Source organism: Centropristis striata, chromosome 20 (genome assembly GCF_030273125.1).
Source record: "Centropristis striata isolate RG_2023a ecotype Rhode Island chromosome 20, C.striata_1.0, whole genome shotgun sequence".
Classification (NCBI taxonomy): domain Eukaryota; kingdom Metazoa; phylum Chordata; class Actinopteri; order Perciformes; family Serranidae; genus Centropristis; species Centropristis striata.
In genome coordinates this window covers 30,083,950-30,100,763 of record NC_081536.1, presented here as the reverse complement: position 1 = coordinate 30,100,763, position 16,814 = coordinate 30,083,950, and the positions used below count along the sequence as shown (strand labels likewise).

The 16,814-nt window shown below is 39.0% G+C and overlaps 2 protein-coding genes across 2 annotated transcripts; both read left to right on the top strand.

The window, feature by feature from the left end:
- The first annotated feature begins 1,011 nt into the window (after positions 1-1,011).
- On the top strand, positions 1,012-9,555 carry cdt1 (chromatin licensing and DNA replication factor 1). Its single transcript, XM_059359452.1, has 10 exons — positions 1,012-1,588; positions 2,794-2,940; positions 3,708-3,997; positions 4,451-4,642; positions 5,351-5,496; positions 6,389-6,489; positions 6,633-6,821; positions 7,275-7,427; positions 7,579-7,780; positions 8,935-9,555. The coding sequence occupies exons 1-10, from the start codon at positions 1,154-1,156 to the stop codon at positions 9,096-9,098; spliced, it is 2,019 nt and encodes a 672-aa protein (XP_059215435.1). The 5' UTR covers positions 1,012-1,153; the 3' UTR covers positions 9,099-9,555.
- Positions 9,556-14,965: 5,410 nt separating this feature from the next.
- On the top strand, positions 14,966-16,549 carry LOC131993623 (cystatin-F). The gene is made up of 4 exons (XM_059359616.1): positions 14,966-14,994; positions 15,932-16,098; positions 16,172-16,288; positions 16,371-16,549. The coding sequence occupies exons 2-4, from the start codon at positions 15,937-15,939 to the stop codon at positions 16,449-16,451; spliced, it is 360 nt and encodes a 119-aa protein (XP_059215599.1). The 5' UTR covers positions 14,966-14,994; positions 15,932-15,936; the 3' UTR covers positions 16,452-16,549.
- The last annotated feature ends 265 nt before the right edge of the window (positions 16,550-16,814 follow it).

Genomic DNA, 16,814 nt, shown 5'->3' with positions numbered 1-16,814 from the left:
AAAACATTGCTTACATAAATGCATCATTCCAAATAATCTAATAATATATTTGGAATAAATACAGTCATGGAAAAAAATATTAAACCACCCATTTACTTGTTCATTTTAATGCCTGGTACAACCAAAGGTACATTTGTTTGGACAAATATAATGATAACAACAAAATTAGCTCATAAGAGTTTAATTCAAGAGCTGATATCTAGACATTTTACATGGTTTTCTTGATAATGATTTTGGTTATTATCAAGAAAACCACGGAAAATTACTGTATATGTATTTATATATTTATATATTGATATGTAATTATTATCAGTGGTGGAATGTAACTAAGTACATTTACTCAAGTACTGTACTTAAGTATAATTTTGAGGTACTTGTACTTTACTGGAGTATTTCCATTTTATGTAAGTTTATACTTATTGGACTTTTTACTCCACTACATTTAGCTGTAGTGGATTAATTTATCAATTTAAAGTGATTCGATTTTTTTTTTTTTAAATTAACAGTATAACAGTATATTAATAGTTGAAATGAGCCCTGTATTTAAATACAATTGTGATTTATTTGAGTACTTTCTATTTTTTGTAACTTTATACTTAAATTGCACTTTTTACTCTATTACATATATCTCTCAACTTTAGTTACTTTTCAGGTCGATATTTAACATAAAATTAAAAAAAAAACCAACCTCATAACTGTTTATTACGTTTATTATAAATAAAGTAAATATATATTTAAAACAATCTGGGATCAATCTGCATAAAGAGTACTTTTACTTTTGATACTTTAAGTACATTTTGATGCTGATACTTTTGTACTTTTACTTCAGTAAGTTCTGAATGCAGGAATTTTACTGTAGTGGAGTAATTATTTTATTATTAATATGATTATTATTGTGTACTGATGCTTTGGCAGTATTATCACATGTAACTGCTCCATTCATCAACACGGCCCCGCCTCTTTTACCATATAAGGAGATAAGGAGGCGGGACGGATGTGACGTTGCTTCGGCGATTTCGCGCGAATTTCCTTTCGTCTTCCTGCGGAGTGTGAGTATTTCCGGAGCTCTATTGTGGTCGGACAGTATTTATTTTTGCCTCAGCCGACTCACAGTAGACCCGAGCGGCGTGGATCCACCTCCAGGACCAGAACCATGTCTCAGGCCCGAGTTACGGACTTCTTTTCCCAGAGAAAGAGAGGCGTCGCCGGCCCGGTGAAACCAGCCAAGCCGGCTGTTGTCCACGTCTCCAGAACCAGATCGAGATCCTCCAACAAGGACAAAAGTTCCCTCTGCTCGTCTTCCGTCCACGCAGAGTTTGTCCGAGTTATCGACGAGGCTGTGGAGCTGAGCGGCGGGCCGAGTGCTGCCGGTAACCCCGCCGAGGATCGGCCCTCCAGCCCCCGGACACCGAAGCGGAGTTTGGCCGAGAATGAGTTCGACCTCGGGGGCGCCGTGTTCTCCGCCACCGCCGACCACAGCACGGCCAAGAAGAGACGGCAAGCGGAGGGGGCCAAAGCAAACAACCCGAAGAAAGAGACCAGGACCCGGGCCCGGAAGAAGCTGGTCCTCCCTCAGGACTCACCACAGGTAAACTTTATTATGTTTTCTGCAGAAATCCTGCAGAGAGTCTGTAAACCCTCAATAACCAAATGTTTCAGCCATTACACTCAATCTGTGCAAGATGTATGTAGAGACTATTCAAAATAAACTTTCTTTATGTTGTTTTTCTGTATTTAACTCATCTTTAACTATTTACTTGAGTATTTCCATTTTATGTAACTTTATACTCCTACTCCACCACATTTAGAGGCAGATATTGTACCTTTTCTTTCTTTTTATGACTTTTCAGGTCCAGATTGAACATAAAAACATGATACATTTAAAAGTGATGAGACTTTTTTTTAATTAAACCTCCTAACTAATAACAATCCAACCTGGAATATATATATTTTATTTATTTTTATATATATATATATATATATATATATATATATATATATATATATAAAAAAAATAAATATTGGACTTTTTACTCTACTACATTTAGCTGAAGTAATTTGTCAGTTTAAAGTGATCAGACATTTAAAAAATAAACCTCATAACAGTATAGTTGTAGTAGTTGAAATGATCCCTGTCTTTACAAAATTAACTTAACAATTAAAACGCTGCCTACATAAATGCATCATTCCAAATAATCTTATATTATATTTTGAATAAATACAGTAATGGAAAAAAATTATTAACCACCCTTTTTCTTTAATTCTTCTTTTCATTGCTCGGTACAACTAAAGGTACATTTGTTTGGACAAATAAAATAATAACAAAAGTGGCTGATAAGAGTTTAATTTAAGAGCTGATATCTAGATATTTTCCATGTTTTTCTTGATAATAAACAAAATCATTAGACTCAAAAGACTCGGTAGACTTTCTTGATGATATGGGAATGAATTATACAGACGCACCTCTTCATTCTTTGCCCCATTAACCCATTGACGCCTAAAACTGCCTGTAAAACCTCTGGGCGATTTTAAAATAAGCCCCTAAAACCTGAAGTTTTTCTGGAAATTCAACTGAAGTGTCAACGCTTCTACTTAATAATAGATTTTTCAGCCTCTGTAGCAGATAGAAATGAAATTCAAAAAGTATTTGAGAGCTTATACAAATACTACAAAACGATGTATCCGCTTTCCAGGCTTCAATGGGTTAATAATGGAGAAGCCTGCAAAGGTCTCATTCTGTGTGTATCACTGGTGACCATTAAGAGTAAATCCATGTTGTTGTTGTTTGTCCAGGCTGCAGTTCAGCCCAGTGAGGTGACCCTGCAGCACCCCACCCCCCCAGCTCCTGTCTCCAGGCAGAAAACTGATGTTAATGTGCCGACTAGCAGCTCTCCTCAGAGCGGAGTCAGCAGCAGAAACACTAAAGGACCGGCCAAGAAGGTAACACACTGTTTTCAGATTGACTAAAGATCATGCTCGCTGGTGCATTATCTCAAAAAACAAACAAACTACAGATTTGTGACAGAGCTTGGCGGTTGTCTTGGTCTCCTGCAAAGCTTCAGCAGTTGTGGTAAAACTGCATTAATAAGCATTGCATGGTGAAGTAGAGCTGTATTTATCAGATCACTAATGGTGTTTGTGCACATGCAGTTCTGATCGTGGTGCAGTTCTCCAGAAACGTGACAAAATAGCTTCATGCTGCAAAGTACAGCCATTAATAAGTGTACACACATATAGGAGCATCTCAATTCTTTAGAATATGATGGAAAAGTACATTTCCAGTAGTTCAAGTCAAACAGCCCCAACCAAGTATTGAGTCATATAGATGGACATACTTTTCAGAGGCCAACATTTCCATATTATTATAACATTCGGTTTTGAGATAAAAGTCATAATTATGTGATTTAAAGTAGGAATTTTGAGATAAAAAGTTGAAATAATGAGATAAAAAAAGTAATGAGTGAAGTCAACATATTGAGTCTAATTCAGATGTTAAGTGTGGTGTTATTCTATATTTGTCATATTGTTGACAAATCCCATGAAAAATGGCATAAAAGGAACAGATGCACTACATTTGTTAGTAGGGCACACTATTCATGGTTTTGGTTTGTACGTTAGATTAATTGACAACAACAAAAAATAAATAATATTACCAGACTTATTCTTAAAGTCCTAAATGTCTCGGTGTGTAAATCTCTTCCGGTCAGGTTTTATCTAAAGAGGACCTTGTGACCCTCAAGTCCCGCCTCCAGAAGATCAAGAAACAAGCGGAGGAGATCACCAGCGCTGCTCCTACTGCTGCAGCCTCCTCCTCCTCCTCCTCCTCCTCTGCTTCAGCTCCTCACAGCACCAAAACCACCAAACCTGCTGCTCCTGATGCTCGCTCCCTCAAGGTCTCTGTAGCACAAGCCAAAGAGCTCGCAGCTAAAGCTCTGCGGAGGAAGGAGGAGAGAGAAGCTGAGGAGAGCACGCAGAGCGACACACCGACACAGGACAGGTGAGCACACACACACACACACACACACACACACACACACACACACACGAACAGCTGGAAGCTTTAAATCTGGACTGTGCAGCTGCAGTACTAATAGTATGAAGTCCAGATCAGAAGCCAACGTGTTTTCTTTTACTCTCTGTTGTCTCAGTAGCGAGCAGCCGGCGTACCAGCAGTACCACACCCTCTCACATTCACTCTTTCGCCTCTCACATTCACTCTTTCGCCCCTCACATTCACTCTTTCACCCCTCACATTCACTCTTTCACCCCTCACATTCACGCTTTCACCCCTCACATTCACGCTTTCACCCCTCACATTCACCATTTTACCCCTCACATTCACCATTTTACCCCTCACATTCACTATTTTACCCCTCACATTCACTATTTTACCCCTCACATTCACAATCAGAAGCCAACGTGTTTTCTTTTCTCCCTCGTGTCTCAGCAGCGAGCTGCCAGCGTACCAGCGGTACCACACCCTCGCCCAGGCGGCCCCCCCGGGCCTGTCCCTGCCCTACCACTACAAGCTGCTGGGGGAGATGTTCAGGAGCATGGACACTCTGGTGGGCATGCTGCACAACCGCTGCGAGACCGCCACCTTCCCCAAGATCAAGCAGGGAGTCCAGGACATGATGCACAAGTGAGTGAACGCAACGAGACAGTAAATGAGCACCGAGGTCGTCTAATCAGCTGCTGCTGGTCGTACCCGGTCCAGACTCTGTTCCAAAGAGCTCAGAGCTGCACAGTCTGCTGAGCACCTTAAATCATTATTAAAAAAACTATTTATTCTCCTTGGCGTTCAGTCCCAGCTAGGCAAGAATCCTGCCTTTTTTTTCACTTTATACTCTTTTATTTCCTTTTTAACTCTAACTTAGTTTTTTAAATGTGGTTTTTATTACTATTTTATTGTTTTAGTATTGTTTGTTTATTAACAGCACAGCACTTTGGTCAACTGAGGTTGTTTTTAAATGTGCTCTATAAATAAACTTTGACTTGACTTTTCCAGGTTTGGCATGTCACCAAAAACAGCTAAATGCAAAATTTAGGGAAATTATTTTTTGTTTTTATGAATCTCCTTAATGCACACTGTAGATCTAGATAGTAGATTGTGCCAATTGTGATAAAGACACATTTTGACATTGCTACAACATTTTGGAAGGACGTCGACACAGCTTTTATTTTAAACTGTTTTTGAACCATGACAGAAAGTGTTTAGCTTCTTTGTGTCCTTTTAGTCTGTTATTGTTTCCTTTTTTATTTGATAGAGATGGTAGACGTCTGTGTTTGGCTCTGTCTGTCGGGCTGCAGGAGCTAAAGTCTTGCTGTTGTTTTTGATTTTCCCCTGCAGGCGCTTTGAGGAGAGCCACGTGTGTCAGATAAAGACGGTGTTTCCTGAGGCGTACACCTTCAGACAGGAGAAGAACATCCCGACCTTCAACAGCAGCATTAAGAAGGGCAGCTACCAGCTCACTGTGGAGCCTGTCATCCCCTCTGGTAAGAACACTCGCTTCAGTCTTGGAGTCCCACTTCTGCTCAAAATTTGTTACTTTTTTTTGGATATCCCATAAAATGGTGTTAATTCGCTTTTTTTTTTTTTTTTTTTTTTTTTTTTTTTTTACAAATTATTCTACCACAAGTTTCAACAGACTATAATTGACCCATTTTAAGCATTTTTAGGCATTTTAAAATTTGACCATTTTTGACAAAAATCGACATGCTATAGTATGACTTTTTTTTGGTTGGGTAATTTTTGGACATCCCATAATATGGTGTTTTTCTGTCATTTCTGGCCATATTATGCTCTTAATATACATCAACAGAGTATAATTGACCCATTTTTAGGCATTTTAACACTTTCTTTAAATTTAATATATTTTAAATGACCCTGTTATGCTCTGTTGATACATGCAGTAGTATAGTTTGTCCAAAAATAGCAAAAAAAACACCATGGTATGGGATGCCAAAAAACTGGAAAAAAGTAATACTAAAGCATGTCGCTTTTTGTCAAAGGTTTAATTTTGAAATGCCTAAAAAATGCTTCAAATGGTTAAATTATAGTCTATTGGTAGATATTGGAGCATAATATGGCCAGAAATGACAGAAAAACACCATATTATGAGATGTCCAAAAATGACCCCCTCAAATAAAAGTCATACTATAGCATGTTGATTTTTGTAAAGAGGTCAAATTTTAAAAATGGCTTAAAATGAGTCAATTATACTCGATTTGATACATGTGGTAGTACAGTTTGTCCAAAAATAGCAAAAACACACCATATTATGGGATGGTCAAAAACGACCCCTTCAAAGAAAAGTCCTACTAGCATGTCGATGTAAACTGCAGGTCTAAGGTGCTCATGATCCTGTTTGTGCTCTGTCCTCCTCAGACCAGAGTGAAGCTCGTCCTCTCCTGTTGGCCTCTCGTCTCCTGGAGAGACGGCAGGTCTTCCACCACAACCTGGTCTCCATCGTCAAACAGCACCACCAGGTCAGTGTTGCTACAGTGTTGCTTTCATTTGGATTCATACAGTCTGAGTCATAACTAGGCAGCAAATGATGAAGTTTAAACATGGCAAGTTTTCAGTCTGTGAAACTGGAATCCATTTTAATGTCTAATTGATTTCTCTGCAGGTCTTCCTGTCCTCGTTGGTTCCTCCGGTGTCTGTTCCAGATGATAAACTGACCCGCTGGCACCCTAAATTTAACGTGGACACGGTGCCGGCCGTCCCACTGAGCTCTCTGCCCCAACCTCCACACACGGAGAAACTGTCCACGGCTCAGGAGGTGCTGGACAAGGCTCGCTCATTCATCACTCCCAAGGTACTGTGGTCATAATGATTAATGTAACAGTGTAACAGCTTGAAAAAGCACACTACATGTAATCCACCGGGCTTATTCCTAGATTTCATTCTTCAGTTTCTTCCATGTTTTGTTTTTTTCGGTCGACTCCTCCTACCAGAGTTTTGGTCGCAGATACACTAAAAAGGTATCAAATCGACCGGCTCGGCCATGACAAGCATGCTGTGACTTTTCTAAGGATTTTGGCAAACGTTTCAAATTATTCTTTAAAAACATGCCAAAAAATCCCCCTATGGAGATGACATCATCGCTAGAGTGCAGAGGGAGAGAAAAAATTGTCAAAAAATAAATTTGGAAACTGTGCTCGAGGCCACAAATGCAACTCTACAGAAATAATTTATACATAGGAACGTAGGAAAATTGGTCTTCTCACTCACATTTGTCTGAATCAAATGTTTCTCGTCCTGTGTTCAGATGGAGAAGGCTCTGGTTTCTCTGGCTAAGAAGACAGAAGATAAAGCTGCAGAGAATAAAGAGACGACACCTCCACAGAACCCAGCGGCCCCCGAAGCCTCAGCCCCGGTCCCGACGGCCCTGAAAGGACTGTCCCAGTCCCTGCTGGACCGGGTAGGTGGACCTGACTGAGCTTTACTCACCATAACAAAATCATGTGTTGATTCCAAGCGGCAACCTCCGGGACTGAGCTGAGGGAGGCAAACCAGGAAGTGCCATCAGCTACATTTTACCGAAAATAAAAGTTGGTTTCTTGCCGTTTCAGATCCGGGCAAAGGAGGCCCAGAAGATCCAGGCGGCCATGACCCGAAACCCCGACCACGAGGACCGCCTGCTGATGATGTCACGGCTCCCCGAACTGGCCAGGATCCTGCGGAGTGTTTTCGTTGCGGAGAAGAAACCGGCTCTAATCATGGAAGTGGCGTGTAACAGGACGGTGGCCAGCTACAGATCTGCTCTGAGCTCAGGTTGGTTCACACAGCGGCAGAGCTGATTTTAGGAAAAGTTGGAACGAGTTTCCTCTGGAGGACAAACTGAATATCACTGTATTAATATACAGTCAAAGGGAAAAATTATTAGACCACCTTTGTATTTTCAATTTCTTGTTCATTTTAATGCCTGGTACAACTAAAGGTCCATTTGTTTGTTCAAATATAATGATAACAACAAAAATATCTCGTAAGAGTTTAATTTAAGAGCTGATATCTAAACAATTTCCACGTTTTTCTGGATAATAAGTTTGGTTATCATCAAGACAGACTCTCATACTCTTTACTGTTTTTTTTTTTTGCCCCCTGGTGGTCGGTGGACTACTGGTGTAGAAAGTGCTTGATTAGATATGCAGGAGAGTCGCATTTTAAAAATGGAATTTTTTTTTAGATTAGATTCAACTTTATTGTCATTGAACAGAGTACAAGTACTAGGACAATGAAATGCAGTTTAGCATCTAACCAGAAGTGCAGAGTAGTAAAGTGCAAGGTATTTGCATATGAACACAGAGTATAAATATAGTGCAGGTATGAATCACCGACGATCAGGTTAATTTAATCGTGGCGGCCAAAATCACGATTAAAATTTGATTAATTCGCCAGTTATGGACTATTATACTAAATCTAACCCCATGAAAGATTAACAAATGTAAATTTTGATAAACTTGACATCCTCAGAGTTGTATTATTAATATTTAAATCTATTTTATTTGTTAACCTTATTTTTGTTTTGATATTTGATTTGACTCCACCTAGGGTTTTGTTTCTGTTTTTTGTGGGTTTTTTTTATTGCTTTTATTTATATCATTCTCATTATGTGAACGAAAGAGGAAAAAAAAAAAAAAAGAAGTTTGAGAATTTTTTTTTTAAATTTTATTAATTGTGCAGCCCTAACTTGTGAGTGACACACTCTAAAATATCAAATATAAACCGTACAATCAAATAAAATCGTATCGTTCTTACACTGTATCAAGTCGGTCTGTAATTAATATTTATGTTTATGAATCGTATTGTAACCTGTGTATCTAGATGTGAATCATTTATCACAGAGACGTGCAACCGTATGAAAGATAAGTCGATATATTACTCCTGGTGACGGGCCTAATCGTCTGTTCTTTCTTGCTGATGAACAGGTGAGATGGAGAAACACCTACGTCTGCTGGCGGAGGTGGCGGCTGATTGGCTCACGATTCATCCAGTCAGGAAGGATTTCTACCTCAAGCTGAACAAGAACATGGAGCTCAACATCGTTCTGGACAAACTGAGCAGCAGACTGAGAGAGGAGGAGAGACTCTGAGACTCTGACGGACTGAAGGCTCCTTACTTGAAGTGTTTCCACTGAGTCTCTGGTTTTTGGGACATTGTGGACGTGAGCGCCTGACTTTTCAGATCCAGTAGGGTCTTTGGTGCGATCTGGACTCAGACCGGGTCCTGGAGTTTCCACTGTTTTAACCACACGTCAGTTAAAGCGACTGATGGTGTACTTGATGTTTTTATTTTCTCAGTGAAATGTAGTAATGTTTCTGGTCTTTTTAGGGATCAGTTTTTCTACAATGTAGAACTGATAAAATGTTCTCGTTTTGGATAATGTTTAAGAAATACAAGCATTTGTCAGAGTCCCACTGATTCCAAGTCTTTTCTGTGAAGGGGATTTATTAAATGGAACCATCCATAAAGTAAAGCTGATGATTACATTGATCTGGTGACTGCTGGTTAACTCATCCTGTCTGGATTAAACTAGAGAATGTTAAACAAACATGCAGAGTTCTGGTTTGTTTTCCCAGATTTTGAGGCATTTGTCTTTAATGGAGATGATGGAATTTCATTTTTTTGTTGCTTGCAGTGTTTAAAAAAACATTTTAATGGTATCTGTCTCTGTTTCTAATCAGTGAGACCAAAGTGCATGTGCAGTGCAGGTTTCCAACCAAAGTCTTTTTGAGTACTGATGGGTAGTTTTTGATGCCCAATGCTACAGTCACATTTCAATCAGCCGAATGTGAATTCTCCCTTAAACTTGCTGAGTGTGCTTGAAAAAGCACACTTTATACTATTCACCGAACTTAATCCAATTATACTTTCGTTTGTTTTGTTTGTTTGTTTTTTTTTTTTTTGGGTCGACTACTCCTCCCAGAGTTTTGTCGCACACACACTAAAAGGTATCAAATTGACCGGCTCTGCCATGACAAGTGTGCTATGACTCTTCTAAGGGTTTCGACAAACTGTTTTCAAATTATTCGGCAAAAACACGCCAAAAATCCCCCCAATGTTACCCTATGGAGAGGCTAGAGTGCAGAGAGAGAGAGAAATGTCAAAAAAATACATTTGGAGGCCGCAAATGCCACTCTACAGAAATTATTTATACATAGAAACGTAGGAAAATTTGTCTTCTCACTCACATTCGTCTGCTAAAGCTGTCAGAGTTAGTTTGGGCGTAGGACCAACACCACCCACAGCCTCAGACCGCCATGGTAAAGAGACTTTTACCTCTGCTTTCCTCCAGAAATGTTCCTGTTTCTTCTGATTGCTCTAAAAAAACAATTTCTTAATTTTTCTTCACAAAACACATGTAGAAGTTCAGGAAGATTTCAGGATGCTCAAAGTGAAGTCGGTTCACTTATGGGAACTACGGTTTTCCCCCCAAAAAATTTTCTGTTCGAGGTGAACTCTCAACTAGTTTTCTGTCTCTCAGTGGCATCAAATGGAGCAGGAGCAGTTGATTGCAGTTGATTACTCTGATCTAACTGACAAGTTACACACACACACACACACACACACACACACCACGGTTTATTATCTTACATGACTTCCTCCTCTTTTCCATTTTGAAAACAGTTGTAATCTAATAAAGTATGGGTGGGAGTCACAGGCCAGAGCCAAGCACACTCAAAATTTCTTTAGAAACTTTCTAGTTTACATATATCATTCTTGTCTCTTGGAACAGTTTTATAATGAATTTAAAAAGCTTTGCTGAGTGAACCAAGCATGCTCAGCTAGAAGATGGTGCTGATTATGATACAGTTTAAAGGAGCAGTGCAACAATTTCACACCTCAAGCTCTGTATACAAGTGTGGAAAAAAATCACCCTAATGAAGTTACTGGGATTATGCCAGTTCAGCTAAGAGACTACAACTTTATAACAAAAAGCTGTGGCACAAAGTGTTAACGGGATTTGAAAGCGAGCTCTCAGGCAGGGTGAACCACTGTAATAACCCTGAATGTAATAACTGAATAATGTAAGGAAACAACTGCAAAACTGTTTGTGCATAATGTAATGAGTTAATTCCGTGTTTTAAATTATTACATAATGAACAAATTAACATACAGAGATGAGGCTGAATTTAACATAAGGGGCAATTGTTAGTATGTGAAATAATTGTTACATAAATAATCATTCCAGTTATTTTACATGTTAGCTGAACCAAGCAGAAAACTATGTAAGGGCCAAGTATGAGAAAAAAAAATTAGACCCGGGGGAGGGGGGTAATATTTTTTTTATAAAAGTGGCAAATCTACAAGAAAAAAGCAGCCGATTTTTTATAATGATTTTGGTTTTTGTCAAGAAAACCATGGAAAATGTCTACATATCCGCTCTTAAATTAAACTCTTACGAGCTATTTTTGTTATATTTGTCAAAACAAATGTACCTTTAGTTGTGCCAGGTATTAAAATAAACAAGAAATTGTAGAAAACAAGGGTGGTCAAATATATATATATTTTTCCATGACTGTATATAGTGCATCAGGAAGTATCCAGACCACTTCACTTTTTTTTTCACATTTTGTTACTTTGCAGCCTAATATAATTCAAATAAAAATCATCCCCTCATCAGTCTACACTCTCACCACCGTGAAAAAGCGGAAACAGAATTTTAGAATAGTTTGTTAATGCATTAAAAAGGAAAAACTGACATAACATTGACACAAGTGTTCAGTTCACCAGAGGTGTGTGCAGAAAATCCCCAAATCCATCAAACCCGAGAACACGCTGTAATGGCTGCCAACATAGACGGATTATCATGACCACGGGCCCTGGACACAAACTCGCCACGGGCCCCTGCCTACACACGCAAACAGTGCGCGCGCAAAGGCGCTCTTCCCATTACGCACATAACAACACCGGGCAACACACAACCACACAAAATAACTGTCATTTTAGGTCTGTTTTGTTTGGCACCTGCCACTATACACATAGACGGATTATCATGACCACGAGCCCCTGTCTACACACGCATTATGTGCGCGTGCAACGGCGCTCTTTCCATTACTCACATAACAACACCGGCACACACAACCACACAACATTACTGTCAGTTTAGGTCTGTTTTGTTTGGCACCTGCCATGTACAGGATGATATATATATTATGGGAGAGACAGAAAGCTCAAATAGCCAGCCCTTGCAGTATTAATTAAAATATAGGTAACCACCTATTTTTAAAAACGAAACTATCAATCCAGAGTGTCCCATTAATACTCTCTCTGCCTCGCGCTGGCCGGCGCACACAGACGCACTTACACACACAAATACAGGCACATGCCAAGGAGGAGTCATGTTGTCATGGTAATAAACAAATGCACTAAATCGCGCTAATGTGTTCAGACCGACCGTCCGACGGGGGGGTCGAACACGTCACTCAGATACCGGCTACAGTCCTAGAAAATACTCACCTAAACCACCGGCTTTTTCCTGGCCTTCTTCGAGGAAAAGTCCTTGATAAAGTAATCACAGTCCAACCCTCAGACCAGTTTGGCCTCTACGGCCAATTACATAGTGTGGTTTCAGCTTTTTCTTTCCTCTGTTTTCTTTTAGCTGATCCACTGAGAGCCCACGTCTCCATTTTAAACGCACCTTTTTCAACTTTGACCCCAGCGACCAGCGTATTGTGTCATCACACATTACTGATTTAATATTATAATTTCTAAAGCATTTCATTGATTTCATCATCATACTACATTTTCAAAGCCACATTCATTCCAATATATTTTTAAATTGTACCATAAAAAAAAATTAAAAAAAAAAATCTGAAGGCCAAGGGCCCCTATTGGCTCTCGGGCCCTGGGCACACAACCACTTTGGCCATGTGGTAATCCGTCTATGGCTGCCAAAGGTGCTTCAGTAAGTACTGGTTAGTATCCCGATACTTGAGTCACGATACCATATTGTGATTTTAAACATTTTTGCGACATGGTGAGTACTGTGATAAAATACAGCTGTGATTTAACTGCATTTTGTGTCCACAAACTTAAATTCAATCAGGAATTGTTTTGTGAAATAAGAGAAAATTCTCAGTCTATTCATCTCACTTCAGTCTTTTTATTTCTCCACAATGAGAGTCAAACCCACAGACTGACCAACAAAGTATTCAGTCAAACTGAAGTGAACTAATATCAAACATGTATGGATGACAACAACTACAGCATTTTATCAAACTTTCACAAACAACAAGCTTCACTGCTCTAAAAAAAGCGGAACTTTTCAGCGTTATTTTGACAACTTCCCGACACGATATCCTAACACACATGATGCCTATAGATTCCTTAGACAGTTTACATAGTATAGATAGTTTCACATGATACCAGTATCTCCAGTATATTCCTGAAAGTCGTCCTCCGGCAAAAAAAAATTCTGACAGCCCGCCGGCCATGGGAACACTAAATATCGATACTTGGCGGCCATGAATCGATATATTGCCCTGCAAAAATATTGGGATACTATGCTTATAGAGAAAAAATAATTACTATTTCTGCTTGATTTTTAATAACCTTTATATTAATTTACCATTTTTTTTTCTTTATTTAAAAATGTTATTTATGTATTTATTCTCTTGGACCATGAACAAGAGACTCAGAGATATCTGACAAATAATCTTTGCTCTGTTTGTGAAGTTAAGTAATTATAATTATTACAGTTTTTCTCATTCGCTTTGTTGCATTTCTCACATCACTATTAACATTTGCACAACATTTAGTCATTTGTGCTCATCATAGTAGCAGTTTCTCATTCCTTACAACATATTACAAATGCTTTTGGACAGTCATCAAGTGCTTTCATACAACTCTCTGCTGTTTTATAACATCATTGCTTATGTCATGTCAGTCAAAATTAACTATACTAGTGAATGCTTAATAGTCATTCCGCTGTGTGAAGCTTTAGTTGCAACCAATGATAAGCCACTTCTCTACAATCACTCAGAGCTGAATCCATAAACCCATAAACACTTTACAACATATATGAACCAATCAGAACATAGTTTGGACCATTTCTACAACACTGTGACACTGTCACAGCTCTACCCAAAGGGACTTTATGTTTGTTGTAAATAAGGAGAATTAAAAGAGCATATGCAACAAAAAATGTGAAACATACATATTCAGTGTGTTGTACTCAGTTACCTCACTAAATACAGTAATGTGTAATTTTACTGTAGTTTTCAAATAGTATATAGTCTGTCTTGAGCATTTTCAGGTAGCGTCACCAAGATCTGACTTTTTTGCATTGAAAAACATTTACAGAGTAAACTGTCATAATGAAAACATGACAGAGACATTTGACTTTCTTGTTCATAAACATGGTGTCAGGACTTTTCATCTTGATGACACTGATACTTTCATTGACACGAATACTGCTTTTGAGGAATGAGCGATCCATTTTGAGCAAGTGACACGTTTTTAAAGGTTATCAACTAGGTTTTGCAGTTTGTTAGCAGTTTGTACTAATTGTTTTGAGAAATGCATTAACTATTGTGCAGATGTAAATAGTGATGTGAGAAATGCACCAAAGCGACTGAGAAAAACTGTAATTGTTATAGTTTATAATCCTGCATTTATCTGACAGTTTTCGTCTCTTTTCAGGTCGAGATTAAACATGAAAACGTGATGCATTTAAAGCGATTACTTTTTTTTTAACAGGATGTGTGTGTGTGTGTGTGTGTGTGTGTGTGTGTGTGTGTGTGGTTAAATGGGCCCTACGGAGACATACGTGCATCAGTAATAATAATAATAATAATAATCCATGAATACCTGAGTGACTTCAGGCACATCTTGCTGTGTGACTCACCTGAGAGCTGCAGGGTAAACTTGCCTCTCCTGACAGGAAGTGACATCACCAGCAGAGGAGTGGAGCGCTGCCTGACAGGAAGTGCTGACAGAGTGCATGATGGGAGTGAAGAGGCTGCTGCTGCTGCTCTCCGCTCTGGGTAAAACTGTCACTTCCTGCTTCCTTCTTCTTCTCTAAATGTTTTAAAGTTTCTCTGCAGTTTGTTCAGATTTAAAAAAAAGTTTTTCTGCTGACTGACAACATGAGACAGTCAGAGGCTGAAGTTTGTCTGAAATAACAGAATATAAAATATTTAAATAATCAGGAAGTCACACACTGAGTTCCTGCTGGTAATTCTTGTTTTATTTAATATATTATACATTATATATATATATATATATATATATATATATATATATATATATATATATATATATAAAGCAGAATAATCCTTGTGTGATTATGGAGTTTTTTATCACTGAAATTAATTAATTATTAATTACAAAAAGACTTGTTCACCTGTTTAATGTTCCAAAAATATTAAAATTATAAATATTTTTTCTAATTTGTATTTTACCATAAATGTTTTTATCTGTATTTTATATGAATATGAATATGCATTTAATTTATTTTATTAAATTATGATAGATTATTCATAAAATAAAAATCTATTTTTGTATTTATTTGAATTTATTTATTTATTCATTAATATATTGTCATTTAAATTGGATTTTTGCAGGTTGAATTAATCATTCAAATATAAATTGGTTTAGTTATTTATTTATAGATTTTTATTTTCCTGAAAATCAACAAAATGTCTGAAAAAGAAAATAGAGAAATACAATTTAAAACTAAATATGAATATTTATTGTCTATATTCTCACATTGTTCTGCAGCAGCAAATAGTAAAAATCACTTATTAACAATAATAATAATAATAATAATAATAATAATAATAATAATAATAATTTATTGACAAATTTTTCATGTGGAACAAAAAAATTAAATCAGAAAAAATGAGATTTGTGCGACAGCAAACGCAGTTTATACAGGTTACTGGGGTCAAAGGTCGCCGGTTGACTGTCGTCTTCCTGCAGGCGTTATGTCAGTGGTAGGCGCCATCATGCCCGGCTCGCCGTCCAACATCAGCGGTGACGACGGCGGCCTCCAGAAGGCGCTCCTCTCCGCCGCACGCTTCTACAACCACCAATCAAACGACGCCTTCCTCTTCAGACCCTCCGCCGTCCGCGGCGCCCAGCGGCAGGTAGGACGCCGCAAACACGGCAAAAGGTGAAAAGCTGACGCCAAGCCTCGTGTGACTCAGGTTTGTGTTTCAGGTGGTGAAGGGCGTTCGCTACGAGGCCGAGCTGGACATCTCCAGAACCGTCTGCAGGAAACGAGACCACAACAAGCTGACGGACTGCGACTTCCAGCCCAAAGGTCGTCTGCAGCAGGTGAGTCTCAGACGTCTATATCCTGAAGTTCGTCTGCAGCCGACTCGTTTTAATTTGAAAATTCCACTTCCTGTCATTCCAGACGTTGCAGTGTCACACGGTGGTCTGGGTGGTCCCCTGGAAGAACGAGACCAGGACCCTGCTGCTGCAGTGCAACACCTGAGACACCAACCGTCCTTCATCACCTGCACCTGAGATGCTACCCTGCTGTCCACCTGTCCATCACCTGTCCTCCTCTCACCTGTCCATCACCTGTCCTCCTCTCACCTGTCCATCACCTGTCCACCTCTCACCTGTCCACCTCTAATGTATCCATCACAGGTCCTCCTCTCACCTGTCCACATGTCATCCTCTCACCTGTCCACATGTTTGTCTCTCACCTGTCCACATGTCCTCCTCTCATCCTTTCACCTGTCCATCACCTGTCCTCCTCTCATCTGTCCACCTTTCCTCCTCTCACCTGTCCACATGTTCGTCTCTCACCTGTCCACATGTCCTCCTCTCACCTGTCCACATGTTCGTCTCT

Bases quoted from the DNA above. Each gene is read 5' to 3' on its own strand.
- cdt1 (XM_059359452.1), top strand. From the start codon at position 1,154: ATGTCTCAGGCCCGAGTTACGGACTTCTTTTCCCAGAGAAAGAGAGGC. The intron at 4,643-5,350 runs GTGAGTGAACGC...TTTCCCCTGCAG, and splicing joins GTCCAGGACATGATGCACAA to GCGCTTTGAGGAGAGCCACG. The intron at 7,428-7,578 runs GTAGGTGGACCT...TTGCCGTTTCAG, and splicing joins CCCAGTCCCTGCTGGACCGG to ATCCGGGCAAAGGAGGCCCA.
- LOC131993623 (XM_059359616.1), top strand. From the start codon at position 15,937: ATGTCAGTGGTAGGCGCCATCATGCCCGGCTCGCCGTCCAACATCAGC. The intron at 16,099-16,171 runs GTAGGACGCCGC...TTTGTGTTTCAG, and splicing joins TCCGCGGCGCCCAGCGGCAG to GTGGTGAAGGGCGTTCGCTA. The intron at 16,289-16,370 runs GTGAGTCTCAGA...CTGTCATTCCAG, and splicing joins CCAAAGGTCGTCTGCAGCAG to ACGTTGCAGTGTCACACGGT.